Source organism: Cyprinus carpio, chromosome A6, assembly GCF_018340385.1.
Source record: "Cyprinus carpio isolate SPL01 chromosome A6, ASM1834038v1, whole genome shotgun sequence".
In the NCBI taxonomy this organism is placed as follows: domain Eukaryota; kingdom Metazoa; phylum Chordata; class Actinopteri; order Cypriniformes; family Cyprinidae; genus Cyprinus; species Cyprinus carpio.
This window is the reverse complement of record NC_056577.1, coordinates 16,029,568-16,048,660: the sequence shown is the minus strand read 5'-3', so window position 1 is coordinate 16,048,660 and position 19,093 is coordinate 16,029,568. Positions and strand designations below refer to the sequence as shown.

General features: G+C 36.8%; 1 protein-coding gene across 3 annotated transcripts; it reads left to right on the top strand.

The window, feature by feature from the left end:
• The first annotated feature begins 4,416 nt into the window (after positions 1 to 4,416).
• LOC109054538 (bromodomain testis-specific protein-like) lies at positions 4,417 to 18,343 on the top strand. 3 transcript variants are annotated; one of them, XM_042758197.1, is made up of 21 exons: positions 4,417 to 4,546; positions 7,419 to 7,713; positions 7,853 to 7,990; positions 8,089 to 8,230; positions 8,338 to 8,459; positions 9,412 to 9,774; positions 9,862 to 9,990; positions 10,157 to 10,369; positions 10,698 to 10,873; positions 10,998 to 11,272; positions 11,865 to 11,951; positions 12,038 to 12,166; positions 13,473 to 13,534; positions 13,684 to 13,846; positions 14,065 to 14,406; positions 14,697 to 14,785; positions 15,662 to 15,773; positions 15,861 to 15,928; positions 16,016 to 16,209; positions 16,458 to 16,656; positions 17,113 to 18,343. In XM_042758197.1, the coding sequence occupies exons 2-21, from the start codon at positions 7,441 to 7,443 to the stop codon at positions 17,179 to 17,181; spliced, it is 3,345 nt and encodes a 1,114-aa protein (XP_042614131.1). In that variant the 5' UTR covers positions 4,417 to 4,546; positions 7,419 to 7,440; the 3' UTR covers positions 17,182 to 18,343. The 3 variants fall into 3 exon arrangements, with proteins under 3 accessions (XP_042614131.1, XP_042614130.1, XP_042614132.1); XM_042758196.1 differs by having other exon boundaries at positions 4,423 to 5,180; XM_042758198.1 differs by lacking the exon at positions 14,065 to 14,406 and having other exon boundaries at positions 4,430 to 5,180.
• The last annotated feature ends 750 nt before the right edge of the window (positions 18,344 to 19,093 follow it).

Genomic DNA, 19,093 nt, shown 5'->3' with positions numbered 1-19,093 from the left:
GCGATTTACATTCATCAAGACAAATGAGACGATGAAGAGGGCTTGAAACCCCATCAACTTCCGCAGCCATGATATTTGATTTTACTTTTAAAATGTTAATAATAATAATTATTATTATTGTTGTAGTTGTTGTTGTTAATAACATAGTTATTATAAATATTATAATAAACCTAATATTTATTATTATAAAATTATTGCTAGCTATTTACAACGACAGGACAGTTGACAGATTTTTAAAAGTTCAGCGGAAGTCGTTTGTTTTTCTAAGCTTTTAATGGTGATAAAGCATTTGTTCAACATTTTTAAACACAATATTTTCTTTATTTCCACTTATTTTTACACATAGTATATTCCATGACGTCCTCTTCAATATAAAATTGTAATATAGCCTAGTTTAGTGTTAGAATAAAGCCGTTTAAATTAGTTTATGCACATCCTGTTTTATTTGATACAATACAGCTATTTTGGCACCTAAAATCTGCACAAGCAAGCTTTGACCTATTTTATGGTTAGGCCTGATGCTGAAAATGTCTCTTTCTATCATTTGGAGGTGTCACACTGTAAGACTTAACTTAACTTCCGGTTAGCTTTGGAAATGCTTTTGGAAACATTTTCAAGAATACCCAAGAGCCCATTTAATAATCGTTTGTTGTGTTACTCCTCACAAACTGAACAGACTGATTTAAATTTTAGGGAATATTACAGATTTGAAATAAATGTTATTAGCAATTCATTACAATACAATTATTAATAAAATGAAATAAAAAAGTGCCCAGTCTTGTCTCAAAGCTAATATATTCACATGCATTAATAACATGTACAAGTAAAAATGTAAAGACATAATGAATGTACAAATAACTTCTGATAATTATTTATATTTGAATGCATTTCTGTTCTGTTAAGCAACATTATTATAAGGTTGATTACTGTACAATTTTTACCTTTTTTTTGAAAGCCCTGTCAAATGCTCCATGTGTGGGATGTTTCAGCTCACCCCACTGTACCACACACTTGCCATAAAAGAGTAATCATAATCTAATCTAAGGTGAAGCCACTGATGTCTCAATGTCATCTACACCAAGTACCATCCAAGAGACCTACATTCATCTCAATATGTGGTTCCACAAAAAAAAAAAAAAAAAAAAAAAGCAATTTAAGACATGAGAATCTTGACTCAACATGAATTAAGAGTGAAATCATAATAATTTCTCTGATGTACTAAATCAGATCTTCTGCTGTAGTGTGTGTCTTATCTGTTAAATGTTTTAGAGATAGCAGTATCAGTCTGCCATTGCCAACTGATTTGATTCAAGGCAAAGAGCATGCTGACCTGATTTTAGACTGGCCTTTCCTTAGACACTAACACCTCTTACAGGATCAAAAACTGGCTTTGGGGCCTTAAAGATTTAGGAAAGGAAAGGTGGCCAAGTATGGTGACCCATACACAGAATTTGTGCTCTGCATCTAACCCATCCTAGAGCACATACACAGCAGTGGGCAGCCATTTTTGCAGCGAGAACAGGGAGGGGTTCAGTGCCTTACTTGAGGGTCTCACCTCAGTCGAGGTATTGAAGGTAGAAGACAGCGCTGGTCATTCATTCCCATAAAGACTCGAACCCGCAACCTTTGGGTTACAAGTCTGACTCTCTAACCACGACCATGACTGCCCCCCATACTAACGAGTACTTGATTGTGGGATTAACTGATTAATAATGCACTGGCAATCAATAATTAACTAAGCAATTAAGCGAAGTCTTGTTGTTCGCATTGCCTGTCAAAAACCTTGTTTGGGTCGTATTATATTAAAGTTACATGAAAGCAGATAAAACTGTGCCAGTTTTTTTTTTTTTTTTTTATTTCTTTAATATTGACTCTTTTTGACTGAGCACCTGGTCTAGTTATGTTTGGATGTGTGCACACTACTTTGAATCATTAATTAACTGCCATAAAAGAAGTGGCCATTAATGTTTATTTTTGTGCTTTAGTAAATATGAAAAGATGACCTGTTCATGTGCCGCATGTTCATGTGAGACGTTAAAGTGATCTGTCACGACACACTAAAGAGCCTCAAAATGAAATTTATTGTTTCAATTTCTTAAAATGTAACAAATTTTTGAAAGCTATGACTTTGTTTCATACCAGAAGTAACCTGTGGCATGCCTTGTCAGACATAGCAACAGTTACTATGGGGGGTGGTCCTTTGTGTAGGGTCAGTTGCATTTGAGATACATATATGCTTAGTTTTAAACATAAGCAAAGCAACCTTTGTATGGTTGTTTGTGAGTTATACTCATGCACAGATGCATGTTTGTGTATACTTGTTTTGGTGGGATATATGTGTTTACTTTTGATTTGCATTTGCATTTTCATTTTTATTTATTTTTTTATTCTGCCTCTGCCTCGTCTCCCGGCTTGTTTCCCCGAACAAACACACTTATGTTGTCTGACTGAAATGTTCCGCTCTGTTCTGAAGGAAATGGAAATGCTTTACCACTGCTTACAGTGTAAATGTCAGAGTCGTGATTTGCCACTAATGAGACAGCACCCTTGCAAGATAGAAAACTTTGTTTTGGGGAATCTTGCTGTCTTGAAAACATTGATGTGCTGCTTTTGAGTGTCAATGAAGATGTACTCAGAGGCTCCATGTCATTTTTCACTTCTCATGCATATGTATGCCTCAGAACCAGGCCTACTCAAAGCGTCTGCGCAGACGGGGAGGAAGATGCAACGAAATCTAGTCCTGAACATGAATCCCTGCCCTAATTCTTGGATTTCCTTTGTTTTGCTCACATTTATGATTTTTGTCAAACCCTTTGAATTTAAATTTTTGTTCTTAAAAAAATGAGGGAAATTTTTATAAAGAAAACCATCTGTAAAATAATAGAGAATTTGGTAACACTTGACAAAAAGTTCCATTTGATAACATTAACCACATTAGTTAACATAAACTAACAATGAAAAATACTTCTAAAGCATTTGTTAATCTTAGTTAATGTTAATTTCAACATCTACTAATACATTATTAAAATAAAAAGTATCTATTTAAATTATTTAATGGAACTAATGTGAATTTTTTTTATTAACGATTTTTATCAAATACTGTAACAAATGTGTTGCTCATTGTTAATGTTAGTTAATGCATTCATTAACATTAACCACTGTGACCTTATTTTTAAATTTTTTTATTGGAATAGTGCTCAGTAATGCCTAATCCATAACAGTACGCTGGTTGTATTGTATTTAAAGATGGAAGGGCTCACCATATCTGCTACATATGTAATAGCTGCATGGAAACATATATCCCTTCTCCCATCATGGCCCGATCTCTCTCTATCCATAGTTGTGAAAGTGTTTTTTTCTGAATAACACTTTCTCTTATATGAGATATGACCCTGTGGAATGCTGGGTTCTGAACTCTTGACCTTGGAGCCACATGGCATAATGAAGCCTTTCATCTGACACATGAGCAAATACAGGGGATGTTTATGTATGGCTACTCAGAGATTCCCTTGAAGTTGCCTTAAAGACAAAAATGAGAATAAAAAACAAACAAATATGACAACATGAATGACATAAGTTATGTCATATAGCTCTCTCTAAATATTTATAAAAGCAAAGTTAAGCAGAGGACACCACTAAAGCATTTCTTTTAGTGAATGTATAATTAGCCTACATGTGCAAGCCTGTTCAAAAGTACATGTGATTATTTTATAAGTTTTGTAGCTATAACAGTACTACAAGGTAGAAAACAAGAATAAATAAGAATAAGAACAGACATTAGAATAAATAATTTTCCATCCAAAATAGGGCATATGGTGCCCTCTTGTGGAAAGTTTGTTTCAAACAATGCTGCTGAATAAGAAATAGATCATCCAAAATAATAATTGACATCATTTTTATTTCTTACGTAGAAAATAACTCAGTCACCATTTACTACTGTTGGATATATGATCAATGAAAGTCAATGCTGACTGAGGTCTACCTAAAACCTCACACTAACGTTACCTAAAATCCCGTTTTGTGTTTCGCAGAAGGAAAAAAGTAAACAAGATTGCAGCAATATGTGTAAACGACGACAAAATGTTCATTTTGGGGCAATTTTATATAATTTTATTATATATAAAAAATTACAAAACGCGGATCTCCAACCATAGAAAGTATAATTCAGGGATATTGTTCATTTGTATATATAATTCAGGGATATGTGATATATATATATATATATATATATATATACCTCTTTATACTTTATATGTATTCCACTTGGGTTGAGTTTAACGTTTATAAAGCTTGCTTAAAGAGGTTTAATAAAGGTTGTACGGCGTTTCTTACACAAAAGCTGAGCACGGCGTCAATTGAGCGTCAACTGAAAAGCCAATCACTGTCAAGTGAGTGTGCGTGGTAGGTTGTTTTGTTCTCCTTTCTTCATTGTTCAGTGCTCTATCATATCATAGTTCTCTTTGTGAGATTTTTCAAGCTGCAGGGATGACCGATGTCCAACAGTCGCCAGAAGATGACAAACAAAGGCGCGGAAAAGAGCCGCAATGTAATCATTTGACAGACACTAAAGAGGGGAATTGAGTTACAGCGATCGACAGAATGTTCTAGAATGGTCATGTGATGTCCGGAGACCAGTTATGTCGCACTTTTAAAAAAATACTCTGACGTACGTGTCTGTTTCTTATAGGAGTTCGTCCGACGTCGTAAAAAAAATAAATAGGTTTAATTGTAAAATAGCGTTTCGGAGTTGAGTAGGGTATAAAAACAGGGAGGTTTCGATTCGATACATTTTAAAGGAACATTTTCTCGGCTTTAAAGCAGCGAGGGGGAAGAAAGGAGCACGTGAGGGGTCTTGTCCAATGGGATCGGGCGCTTTCAGCAGGAGGGTATAAATACCAGGCGGTTGCCGTGAGAGACGTCCGCCATTGTTGACTAACCTTTCAAAGAAACCGAGTAATTTCAAACGTATACGTTACATTTATGTAATGTTACTTTGTTCTGCTGGCGTTGAAAACTAAGCTCAAAACTCTTTAAGTCGTTTTCAAAGAGGGTTTTTTCGGGCGCAAAGCATCAACAAGATCCTTCGGTTGGTGAAGTTTCCCAGCAGAGCTCATCCTGCACTGCAGCGTCTGTCTCAGTTCGGCAGTTTTAACTTTCTTTGTTGTTCCCGAGACGGAAAGGTAAAATTTTGGATCCAGGTTGAGCTAGCTTCATTTAGCTGGCGGAATGGTTAGGGGAGGGACTGTTAACGGAGCTCGATGTCCCCATCTGACGGGGCGGGGTAATGTGTGGCTAGCTATGCTAAAACTAGCAGGCGCCATTTTGTGGCTCGAGGCTTGCTAACATGATTATTAAAGTAAACGAGTCTCTGATTATATATATATAGTGTGTTTTATGCTTGTAAAAGTTAACGGGTCTTCCTAAAACTGTTTATTTAAGCAGAGGCTGATCTTCTGTGGCATTATTCGTGAGCCGGAAGTTAGTGTTGCGTCATCCATAGAGGTCGTCGTGTTTATATAACCCATGTCCCTGGATTGAGTAAAGAGACAATATCTTGCATATAAACGCAACATTTATGGTGTATATTACACTCTTTGTGTATAGGGAGTTTTTTTTAGTTCAATATTAAATTACTAGCCTGTTTTGTTGACCTACAAAGGTTTTTTTTCCCCCCTTCTGTGTAGATGAATGTCATTCTCCCAGTCTTGCAGTCTGTAATTTGCCCAATTGGCACGTGCTTGTCCAAACAAACCAGAATAAATTGTCACAACGTCGCAACATTTGTATAGAATAATTGTAAGACAAACAAACGTATCTTTATCATGTAATTTGTCGATGAAAAGGGACAATATTCCCTTGCTCCCCTCCAAAAACAGAGAAATTCCCTTCCCAATCACAAACAAACCATTGTGAAACTAAATGTTTTTATATAGCTTTAAAAATAAACAAATAACATTTTAACTGTTTTTTTTTTTTCGAATTGTTTTTCTTGTGTAAATAAATTTTATAAGTTTATAGGCTTCTTGTACGGTGATTTCTTTTTCTTTTACATTTATTTAAATAAAGTACACATAATGATCAATATAATTTGTAAATGTTTTTGATTATGAGAAAAACCAATAGTATTTTACTGAGCAGGATGATGTCCTTTAGTGTGGGGTAAGTGTTCTAGGATAACCTGTAGTTGAGCTGAAGAAAGCTTGAGTGCTTCAGAGACAATTTAAAGGAATTCTGTGACTTTTTAAACATGTTTTCATGGTCTAAAATTTTTGAGCTAGAGTCCTAAGGTGTTTGCTCTTATTAATCTTATTAATTAAATTTATTTTTACGGCACTTTCCAATTTAAGCTTACTCATTAGTAACTCGCATCTAGAAAGAGCAGTTTAAGTTGGAAAGTTTAGTGCAAATGAATTAGCAATACATTAGTAGTAATAGTATTTTTAATCTAATAATTGGCAGAAACCCAAGTTATCTCAGTTACTGTTTATATATGTATATTTAAGGTTTAATCAAATTTTAGGTTAGTCTCATCACCTTGGAATTATAAGATTCTGACGTTTTTGTAAAAAATGATTTTTAAACATTTATTCTTTGACAATCCTTTTTTTTTTGGATTCTGTACAATTTGGAACTTTACGTATGTGTGTGTGTATGTATATATATATATATATATATATATATATATATATATATATATTTATATATATATATATATATATATATATATATATATATATATATATATATATATATATTATATATATATATATATATATGGTTCTATCTACAAAGTATATAGGATGCAACAGCTTTGAAGCTCAGTGTCTCAAAACTGCTCAGAATGCAGATAGAATCTTATAATTCCAAGGTGGCGAAATTTCGCATTGGCAGTTTTCATCTAAACAGCAATGGTCTATTTTTAATGTGCTGGATACGTTCTCTTTATATTGTGCTATCAGTTTGTTTTTGAAAGAAAAGAAAGGTTTTCTTTTCAGATTTTATACTGCATTTTAGCCAGCAAGTTTCCTTCCTCATGTTTGGTAATCTAGTTTTGTTAAAGGTTATTTTGGATGGGGTATTTTAGATATTGCATTCTAAACTATCAAAGATGCATTTTGTCGGGAGTGGAGCTAGAAGTCAGTGTTCATTGATTAGGCAATAGAGGGCAGTGCATACCGCATAAAACCTGCAGTAGTCCTGAACACAAGACTACAGTGTAGTTTGTCATTAACTAGGAATTTTCACGGGATGTGTGTATTACTTAAAACCTATTACATCTGCATTTACACTTGTCACAAAAGCACTTGTGTGATTCTGATAGGCTTGTTCTAATCTGCTGCTTTTTGTGATTTGCCTAAAGTTAATAACGGCAGTGCAGAATGGCATGAGGATATTGACACTGCTCTCCCTGTTTGCAGTTGCACAGACAGTGGATGTGTAATGCTTGCTGAGCTGCCTAGGCGTAGTTGCAAAAGCCTTTTCCATACTGGACCACTCCCTGGATTGGCTCAGACAATGTCTGATGTGAAACCCCCTCAGAACTTCACCATGAATGGGAATCCCCCTCCCCCCGAGTTCAAGAACCCCAAAAAGCCAGGGCGCCTCACCAATCAGTTGCAGTACCTAGAAAAAGTGGTGTTTAAGTCCCTGTGGAGACATCAGTTCTCCTGGCCTTTCAGACAGCCTGTGGATGCAGTCCGACTCGGTTTGCCAGTAAGTCGCACAACACTCTGTCACTTAAAGCTATTTTCCTGATTACACAGTTTGTAGGTGCAAACCTTTATTTACCTCGATTTTAAAATGTGCTTGCTCAAGGTTATTGATGATCTCAATATTTCAACTTTTAATTTAGGACTATTATACAATCATCAAGAAGCCTATGGACATGAGCTCCATTAAAAAGCGTCTTGATAACAATTACTACTGGAAGGCTATGGAATGTGTAGAAGACTTCAACACCATGTTCACAAACTGTTACGTATACAATCGGGTGAGGACGCTGCACTTGTTTTGTGTAATGTTGCTAAAAATTTTAGATTTGTAATGCAACATTTGATTTCAAGCTATTTTTTGTGTGTGTGGTTTCAGCCAGGAGATGATATTGTTCTGATGGCTCAAGCCCTTGAGAAGCTTTTCTTGGAGAAGGTGGCAAACATGCCTCAGGAGGAGTTTGAGATCTCTGCTTTGACATCTAAAGCTCCTGTGAAAGGAGGAAGGAAGCCAACAGCAGGTATTCAGGCCGTCTAAATTAAATTTCAAATTACTACATTTTAGGTTTTTGCTTTGTGTTTGGTAGTGGAGAGTGGAAATGACATTAACATTTGCATATTTTTGCAGTGTTAAAGAGGCCACGGTCTCCTGTGTCTGAGGTGGTTTTCCAACAAACAGTGACCGTCATACCTCCAGATGCTCTTCACACAATTCCCTCTGCTCCCCTGTCTGCACAACTCACAGCCAAAGTCAGTTCCTCACTACTACTACTTGCACTTGCACTTTTAACTTGTGTCTCAGCAGTCTCATAAATGTCTTGTACCAAGTGAACTTGGGCGTTATTACTCATTGTACACCTGGTAATTACAGTGATTTGATAGGAACATCCAATTTTTTTCCTGAATTTTACAAAGTATGTGATAAGATCCAAATTAAATAATAACAACAGGTCTCTTTGGCACCAGTAGCGTGGTGGGAAGCACTTTAGCCAACTCAAGTTTGAGTCCCATCTCGTGGACCTTTCTGATCACATCTCCAACTTCCTGTCAAATCTCTGTAATGTTCTTTAGGAATAAAGACCAAAAAAGGGGTCTCATTCATTATCCATGCATGCTCACAAATTAGTGTGTGAAATGTTGTCACAAACAAATCATTATTTATCAATTTCTTTTGTAATAAAATGTATTATAAATTAGAGACCATTAAAACCACACTTAAGCAAAAATTGTATACTCCTGTGACCTTGTAAAAATGTTTATATGAAATGTTATATATTGATAAGCAACAAGTACCTGTATTCTAGATCTCCATAAGAAGTGATTGTGTTGTTTTGTACTTGTTTTGAGGATGGTACACATTATTCAAAGGGTCTTGATGCATCTGGTCTCAGGAAAGAATTTGTCTTAAGAGAGCGTCAGATGTTTGCTTAGATGCTGTAAAGCAGGGGTGGGGAATGGTGATCCCGGAGGGCCTGTGTCCCTGCAGAGTTTAGCTCCATATAATTATTAGTAAATGAGATCCGGTGTTTGGCAGCGATTAATTGGCATAGTTTTTCCTCTTTGACACAGATGAGGGATGCTTGGTTGTCTTATACTGAATTATGCAAATAGTGTTTTCTAAAGGCAGAATAGTACTGGAAAAACAGATTGCATATCATTTTTTTTCTAGCTAACTGTAATCTGCATGTACCTTGTCTTTCAGTTGAAAAATGGTGTGAAAAGAAAAGCAGACACTACGACCCCTTCTGCCTCTTCCATCTCCAGCTGTGAGTCTTCTTATGTAACAGAACCAAAAGTCCTTAAGTTATTCTCCAGGAGAGGCAGCGGCCGACCCATCAAACCTCCATGTAAAGACCTTCCTGAATCACCACCACAGCATCAGGTGGGCAGGAGGACCAAACTCTCAGAGAGACTCAAATACTGCAATGCCACCCTGAAAGAGATGTTTGCCAAAAAGCATTCTGCTTACGCCTGGCCCTTTTATAAGCCCGTGGATGCAAAGGCACTGGGCCTTCTTGATTATCATGAAATTATTCACCAACCTATGGATATGAGTACCATCAAAGTGAGTACCATGGTTAATATTACTGCATAAGCTTTGCTTACTCTTATTGTTTGATATGTAATGGGCATATTTTTTTTTTTCTAACAGAAAAAGATTGAAGCTCGTGAGTACACAGATGCATTGCAATTTGCTGCAGATATGCGGCTCATGTTTTCAAACTGCTACAAATACAATCCACCTGGCCATGAGGTAGTGACCATGGCAAGGAAACTCCAGGTGTGTCTTTAGGTGGTTTGAGCATCTTTTAAAATCCATTGTTTGTCTTATTTTCCTTTCGTTTATTTATTTATTTATTTTTTAAATGAATACAATATTTGCATATTGCTCTCTGGAAATTCAGTCTTTCCTGACAGGGTTAATGTTTTTATTTTTTTTTACCCAGGATGTTTTTGAGTTTCGCTTCTCCAAGATTCCTGATGAGCCGAAGAATTCAGCCCCAGCCTCTAGTCAGAACAGAGTACGCAAGGAGAGAGCACACAATCCGTCCAGCTCTGAGAGCAGTGACAGCGAATCATCGTCTCCATCAGAAAACTCCTCAGACGCAGAAGAGGATGAAGAGGAGAGAGCACAGAGGCTCGCCAACCTGGAGGAACAGGTAAGACTTGCATATAGACGTTTGAGCCCCTTCACGGATAAACACATTAGGAGGACTTTCAAGTCTGCGCAATTACAGATTAATTTTTACTTGTGTATGTGCTGTAAGCTTCATAGGTGTTGTGCTTAAGCGTAGCGTAATATTATTTGACATTAACATGTTGCCAAGTCAAGTCTTCTATGCCAGTGTGAGCATTCAAAATGCTGTGAGGGTTTGGATGCTGCCCATTTGTACAGTAGACTGAAAATAGCTTGCTAAGTTTTGAAATCTAGATGGACAGTATTCATATATGTACTCTTATGTAATGTCATGTGTCTTTACTCACCAGCTGAAAGCAGTACGAGACCAGCTACAGTTACTGACCCAAACACCTCTCCTGAAACCAAAAAAAAGGGAAAAGTCCAAGAAGAAGAGGAAGAAAGAGAGAGAGCCCAGTAAGCGAAAAGGTGAAGAAATGAAGAAACCGGCAAAAATACAGAAGAGGTCCAACAGCAAGTCATCAGGGTAAGAAAATGTGTGAAGCCTGTGGCCCCTCATCATCCCCATTTCTACCCTAAGAATAATGTATAGAGCTTTATGCTATGACAAATTCTCAAAGAAATGAAAATTACGTTAACTTTGATCTCAGGTGGAAGGAGAGCAGAGCATATGACTCCGAGGAAGAGATGAATGCTTTACCCATGTCTTATGAGGAAAAACGGCAGCTAAGTCTAGACATTAACAAGCTTCCTGGAGACAAGCTTGGTAAAGTAGTGAATGTCATCAAGGCGCGAGAACCCTTGCTCAGAGACACAGACCCTGAGGAGATCGAGATCGACTTTGAGACTCTCAAACCTTCAACCCTTCGAGCTCTTGAGTGCTATGTTGTCGCTTGCGTCCGAAAGAAACCGAAAGAAATGGATAGTGAGTACTATTCTGCCAATATTAAAGGAACAGTTCACCCAAAAATGAAAATTACCCCATGATTTACTCACCCTCAAGAGCTTTTCATGCTGGGACACATTATATATGAAATATGTAAATAAAATTATGTGAGTAGTAGTACTAAAAACCTTTCACACCGGGTCTTATACAACTAAATGGCATGCAAATCAAAAATATTTGCATATGTTTTTGACACTGCAACTACGTATGCAAAGTCAGGTGACACTTTTCAAAATTATCTGAAAAAAATGTAATGCACACAGATTATAGCAGTACGGTATTTTCACTTCAGTATGAAGGTGTTTATAAAGTTTTTTTTATTATGTGTATGCTTTACCTAAAAGTTATTTAAGGTTTGTTTATTATTATTATTATTATTATTATTATTATTATTATTATACTTTTTTTTTATTTTATTTTTTATTTTTTTATTTTTTACTTAATCATGATTAGTGGTTAAATTGGCTATTTTCTAAACAAAATAGATCCTTACTCTACAACTTTCACAAAAAAAGTGTGTATAAGGAGAAATTTGATCTAGTATTTATTGGGGATCTTTTTACTTTATTAGAAAAGAAGCTCCAGAAGTCTGAAATCAAGGAAATGGACAAAGAGCTACAACACACGAATGGAGAATCAAACAATAAAAAGGCCAAAAGTAAGTATATTTATTTGTTCATTCCTTTTTTTTATGTAATCATATAAATGCAGTATAAACCTGTATGTTTCCCCTTCTGTGTGCAGTTGAAGCGGAAGGGGAGATTAAAGACGTGAGCCATCCGTATCGTCTGAGTGACAGCAGCAGCAGCTCGTCCAGCTCTGACAACAGTAGTAGTGACTCTAGCTCCTCTGATAGCTGTGACTCTGATTCAGGTTAGCTGCTTCACACCAACCCTTTTATTCACTCACTGTCTCTCAGGCTGGTCTGTTGCCCCTGCTATCTATCTGGCCACTGATGCAGGAAATGAACCAAAAATTGTAAAGCTTACTCGGACACGTCCCCAGCATTTTAACCTTTATTTATTTTAACACCGACTGGACAACAAACACTTGAATTATTATTATTATTATTATTATTTTTTTTTTTTTTTTTTTTTTTTCTTCTTCTCTTATTAAAAAAAACGGTGTATGTTCCTTTTTTGTTCACTACACTTGTCCTTTTGTGTTCACTTTTGTAATATTAAGAACATTGTGCACTTTTGGCTCCAAATTAGTAAAAGAATAAGTCATCTCTCTTTCTCTCTCACACTCTTTCTGTAGTTTTTGTTGGATGCTATTATTTGTTGTTTTCCAATGTTTGATATTTTGTTCTTGTTTTATCATGATCACTTTTTATGTTGTTGCTGTAGTTTAAGACCAGCTGGCTCTTGGAGTGGGGTTTTCCTTGTTTTATACTCCCTCAGCACTTTCTAGTTAAAAATGGTGGTAAGGGCTCAGAAGAAATGCCGGTTTCTAATTTGGACTTTCACCAAACATAACTGAGAGCAGTTTATGTGTCATATGTTACTGTCCCTGTTAAGAGTTACAGCTGGTCTGTTTTAAACTGCTGCTTTCAATCATTACTATGTGGTTCCCCTGTTGCATTACCTTGTAATTTCACCTTTTGTGCTTGTGTGAGGTTATACAGAGATGTATATGTAATCATAATCTACAATAGATTGTAAAAACATGGATCGATATGTTGTATGTGAGGGTACTTTGATTGTAAACTATAGCTGGAACACAGAAGGTAGGACCAAAACAAGCTGTTATAAGAGGCAACCACTTGTCCTGCTTAAAGTCTGTTGTATATATTGCAGATGTGTGAATTTTATTTACCTAAACAGGTATAAAGCTTAACACCCAGCGAATAAAACACATTTTCATAGACAACTGTTGTATGTTAAGATAAGTGTTGTGTTTTCTTTCCCTTTGCTTTGTCATTTCACATTGTTTACTCACGTCACAAAACACTTTGCACACTTTATTTAATGGAGAAAAAATTATCACTTTATTATTATTATTATTTTTTTTTTTTTTATGATTTGTATTTATTTAGTGATTGTGACACTCTTTAGTACTTAAACTGCATACACAGTTTATCAGAACTCCCCAGGAATGCCCATGGCATGGGGTTGGCCTTTCCCACAGTCATGACTGAAGTGAAATGACCTCAGTGTGCATTGTGCGTGTCTTACAGAACAGAAAGCTAAGAGGAAGCAAAGCAAAGCCCCTGGCCATGACCACAAAAATAAAAACGAGGTAAAAAGCATACAACCCAATAAGAGACAGTCAATCATAAATGGCCTACTCCCACTCCTTTAATATTTGGCACATGGAGCATTTCACTTCATGCAGTGGCAGATTTTTCCTGAGTGAAATATTGCCCCCTTGTCCCCCTCCCCAAACAGGCATCGCAGCAGGCCGTTGCTGAGGTAAAGGATTCTTCTTCTGCCTCAGTCGTGACGTGCCAGTCTCGCTCAGCGTCACTAGTCTCAGAGGCAGACTCCAAAGACATGTTTGCATCACAACAAGCAAAGCATCCTGCCGAGGAGATCATCACGGCAATCCCAGGTTAGGCTCGGTGCCATTGTTCATACCTCTGTTCACACTGATGTGTTTTCTGTGGCCTCATGTACAAAACAAATTAAATTACATCCAAAAATGAAAATTATTTCTTTTATTCCTCATCTGAATCTAAATCTGCATTTGGAGACCAGTTAGTTGTCGACAGCTTTGATTCATCACTTTAATGCTTTTCTGTCCATCCCTCTGCCCTCCTTCCACAACAGCATTACACAGCCAGCTGCCTCCTCAGCCATCCAGACCTAGTGGCAAAGCTGCTCCGCTACCACGTAAAACCTGGACTGCCCCTTTACCACTCAACCTACCTCCAGACCAGGCCACCAACCCTATATGTAACACTTCGGCCTCCTCCCCCTGTAATGACAACACAGCCACCTCACCCAAATGTTCCCACGTGTCGATCCCCCCACACCCACGCACTTCACTTCTTTCAGACCCGTCATTCCCCCGTAGTCCCCTGCTCGATCCTCTTGACCCGCAGGTCTCTCAGGTTGGCCCCCCATCGCCTGCTGCTGCAGAGAAGCCTCCATATAAGTCTGAGCAGGAAGGTAAGAGGTTGGCCTTGATGTATCAACTCCGCCGCCCGCTGATCTCCGTCCCTCGCTCACTCCCCTCGCTGTGTTACCATTGTGTATCTGCAACTTTCCCCTTCCATTGTGGATTAGTATTGTATGTTCATCATAACTGGTGGTTTGTTGAGTTTTGTCATCAGTATAGTTCTCTTCCCAGCTGCGTGTCTTTGCTGTCTCTCACTTACAGCGCCGCTTGAATGTATGTGTAAAACAGAATATCATTCAAGGTAAACTCCATCTCTCTCTTTTTCTCCTCAATCTTGCAGGTGTCCCTCCTCTTCTGTCACCACTGACCTCACCTCCTGCAGCCATGCCTGTCACAGGATGTCAGCCTACCTCCAGCACTCAGTTTGAGGTCATTTATATTTCTGCTCAACTTGTATTCATATGGAGAAAAGCTCTTTTGTGTAGTTTAATTCATTTTGTTCGAGTAAGTTGTTAAAAGGGATTTTATAATAGTTTGTTGCAAACTCATATTCATACACTGAACGACTGAGGGTCGTACAATACCATACTTTAAAGTCTCAACAAGCTTTTGCAGAAACATGCACCTTGTTTGCTAGGAAGAGCATGACAAATGAAAACAGTGTATTCCAAAAATTGGCTCAAAATATCAAACCTGTTTGGATTCATAGTCTGAAGCAAAGTAAATCTGTGTCTGTGACCATCATACACTATGCAGTTTTCTATGAAATCTGTCAACTCAAATCTGCAGACTGGCTCTGATTTTTGGCAACTAGCATTGACTTCTCCAGACTGTAAATTGGGGTGAAAATCGTGAAAAAAGTCATGAAGTTTATTCCAGACTTTATTGTTGCCGTGGAGAAAGAGGAACAAGAGAGAGCTCATAAACTGCAGATAGAAGCTGGTCGAGAGAAATGATTCATTTAGAAACAAAGCAAGTGCCTGATTTTATGAATGGATCATTGAATCATTGACTCAAATGATTCATTTAAAATGATTCGTTCAGGAAAGAAACACCACAGTGTTGCTCTGAGATGCACAAATGTTCTTCTCCAGCTTTGTGTGGAAACTATATTCATTGGAGAAAGAGAAAAACAATGTGTCTAAACTCACTTAGTGTTTGTTAAACTCTTGGATAAAATTAATATCACATTTGTGTGTGAAGTGGAAGTTTAGTGAAGTAACAGCATTTGGACCCAGATGGATGATGACCAGGTTGTTGTTGGTGACACACAAATGAGTTTTTGTACTTGCTTTCTCTCTGCAGCAGTGTAGATTGTTGTCACCTCTGCATGAGAGTCCGTTAACCAACATTAGGGATGAGCACAGCTGCCCGGAGATACTGGAAGAGCCCTCTGTTCAGCTGCACAAAATGCACGGTCAGTATTTCTCCCACCGTTTTCCATCAGAGTCCTTTCCTTTTTCTCAGTGGTTTCTTGAAATGGGGTCTTTTTCACATTTTCTAGGAGCCAAGGATGATGGCAGTGAACTATGCAAGCCCATTCAAGATGCCAAATCCAACCTGCCGAAAAAGGTACCAATGCTTTATATGGGTACCAAATGACAAATGCACTCTTTGGTGTTCTCTCCAATAACCTGGACCTGTTTATGTGTGTTAAAGGATATTGTCCTAAAGCATGCAGACTCCTGGACAAGCCTGGGTAAGATGGCTACTCAGACTCCTTGCCCAATCAAATCATCCAAGGAAAGTTTCCAGCAGTTTCGCAAAGTTGCCATGGAGAAAGAGGAACGAGAGAGAGCTCGTAAACTGCAGATGGAAGCTGGTCGAGAGAAGAGCAACTCAGACAAAAGCGGGTATAAATAGAATCTTATTTGAAAAGCAACAGTAAATAAAGCGGTGTTAAAGTTTCAATCTCTGCATGGCTGGAGACAAGATTCCAGCTAACCAAAGCTTCCCATGGCTCCGTTTCAAAACCAAGCGAGTTTGACAAATGCATTCTAAATTGTATTTCTTTTATAACTTACAGTCATATCCCCCTGTGATGATTATATGACTGTTCTCGCTGATCTAGCTAACAGTGTGGCCTTTTAATGATTTCTAGTCTGACGCAGCAGCTCCAGAAAACCAAGCTGGACTGCCCGCCTCCAAAGCCAGAAGTGGAGTCAGCAGAGCTGCCTCTGATTGCGGCCATCTTGGATACCCCCAAAGCCCCCGAGCCCTGCTCTCTTCCACAGAGCTCTGTAGACAGAGAACGAGAGATGGCTCGCAAGAGAGAGCAGGAGCGCCGCAGGAGAGAGGCGGTGAGTGTACTGCACACTAAGCATTTTAGAAAGTAAATTAAAAATGTTCATATTTAATGCCTTTAAAAAATGTAGCAGTCGCACACCAGACGAGAAGCGTCTTTAAAATTTGAACACAAATTTGAACACAAATAAACACACGCTGTTTAGTAGTGTTAATAACAATATACATTGTGGTTTCACTAATAATAACCATTGTTACTGTTATTGTTGTTACCAATTAATCGTTGAGTTGGTTGATTATTATTATTAACCACAAACTTTGTTGTTGTTATATAAATAACAGTAAAATAACTAAAATCATTATTAACAAATCTATTTATAATTAGCAATAATAATATACAATTATGGTTTTATTATTAATAACCACAATAAACATTACTGTTATCTTGTTGTTATTGTTAATAATAATAATAATAATAGTAATGCTTTTCTTTTTAATGTTTTTTCTCTTAGATGTCTGGAGTCATTGACATGACCATGCAGAGTGACATAATGGCAACTTTTGAGAAGAACTTGGATTGAGATATAAACAAATAAAAAAGAATTGCTTGTGTGTGTTGCGCTACTGTTCAGTGAACAGTGTAGGCTATCTTTTCCCTTCCCCGACTTGCTCCATGAGTCCTGGCGACTGAAACGGGTCTTAGTCTTTTGGCAGACAAAAATACTGCAATACAGCTGCATCACTTTACATTTGTTCAAAGTTAGCTCTTGTAAAAATAAGAAAACAGTCGAGGACTGACGGTCGTGTATGATGTTGTAAGACCAATATTTGCACCATTAATAGTGTTGAGTGTATATTCTTGAGTTTTCATTATTTTGATCCGTTTGAAGCTTGGATTCAGAAATGCCTGCACTGAAATGCTGCCGATTGTCTGAGGCAGTTTGGAAATAGAAACATGTCTGTCGTTTCACAACAGGTTTTGTGTTCTTTAAGGTTTTTTTTTTTTTTTTTTTTTTAAATACTGAAGAATGTTTACTTCTCTTGATTATTATCGCAATCTGATTCTTTGACACATTCCATCGACTCTTCTGGTGTTGAAAATATTGCATAGCTGGTCATCTTGCGCTAGCTGTTGTGAGAACTGTAAAGGATATTCCTGTCTCTGTTTATCCTACTAGCTGGTAATTCATGTATTTGACATAAAGCAGCAATTTAAACAGAAAATATGCTGGCTGCGTTAAACCTGTCCTGTTTAAGTTTTATATGTATATATATAAAATATAAAAAATATATTTCTGTACTGTCAGAAATGTAACGTAAGCATGTGTGTATAAATATTTAGCATTTTGTTTTGGGGCAGCCTATTTTTTTTCCCAGGTGTCCGCCTACGAGGAGTCAGTCTCAGTTAGAGGAGTTATTGCACTTCCTGTGCTTCTATTTGTATCTATTTGGAAGTGCAGTGCCATAAAGTTTCTCTCTTGGAGATGATAGGCAGTTTCTGTGCCTAAAGTCTGTGTTCTCCAGAGCCGTGTTGATTCCGAGGTGTGATCTGGTGATTGTACTGCACTGAAGATATGTTCAAAATCGTTTTTGACTATAATGGTTGTGGCAGTTTTCATCACAAGCACTTTATTCATTACACCACCATGCTGAGGTGTCACATGCTATTGAGGGGAAGAATAATATTATTTCAAAGAAATCACATTCTAAAAGTTAAATCAATAAAAAAGTATTTTCATTAAAGTTTGTGTGTTGTGGTCACTTAAAATTAAGTTGAATTAATATTTATATGGGAGTCATTTTTGTTACAGTATATATTGATGTCCCCATCCATGATTTTTTTTTGTTCATATATATATATATATATATATATATATATATATATATATATATATATATAGCACATTAAATTTTGTTCATATATATATATATTTAGCACATTAAATTGTTCGGAAATGACATTGAAGGCATTACTGAAATTCATGTTACAAAACATTTATATTTCAAATCAGTGCTGTTCTTCTGACCTTATATCACGATTTTAACAAAAATATTTTAAATGGTTGTTTTCAAAATTTTATATGAAATATTTTTTGAGCACCAAGTTAGCATATTATTATTCCTAAAGAATCATGTGACACCGGAGTAAAAAAAAAATAAAAAATAGCCCTGAAAATTTAGCTTTGCCATCACGGAAATAAATTACGTTTTCAGTAAAGCATTCTCTGATGTTTTGTGCTATTAGGTGGTTTGTCTCATTCAAAACATTCTATTAGATAAAATCACAAAAGTATTTATTTTTGAAATACAATTTAGATATATCTAAATTATTTCAAGTTGACAGTTCGCTCTATTTAAATAATACTCAAGCTGAAATTAATAAAATTGACCTGGCTACGTCTGTCCAAGTCCAGAAGTTAATTGCATCGCCTTGTCTAAAAACGGTAATTTATGTCTCCAAACTGTGATTTAATAAATCTCTACATTATGAAT

Excerpts from the sequence above, each read along its gene's own strand:
- LOC109054538 (XM_042758197.1), top strand. The coding sequence starts at position 7,441 with ATGCTTGCTGAGCTGCCTAGGCGTAGTTGCAAAAGCCTTTTCCATACT. Across the intron at positions 13,847-14,064 it reads GATCATCACGGCAATCCCAG|CATTACACAGCCAGCTGCCT; the intron begins GTTAGGCTCGGT and ends CTTCCACAACAG. Across the intron at positions 14,407-14,696 it reads ATATAAGTCTGAGCAGGAAG|GTGTCCCTCCTCTTCTGTCA; the intron begins GTAAGAGGTTGG and ends TCAATCTTGCAG.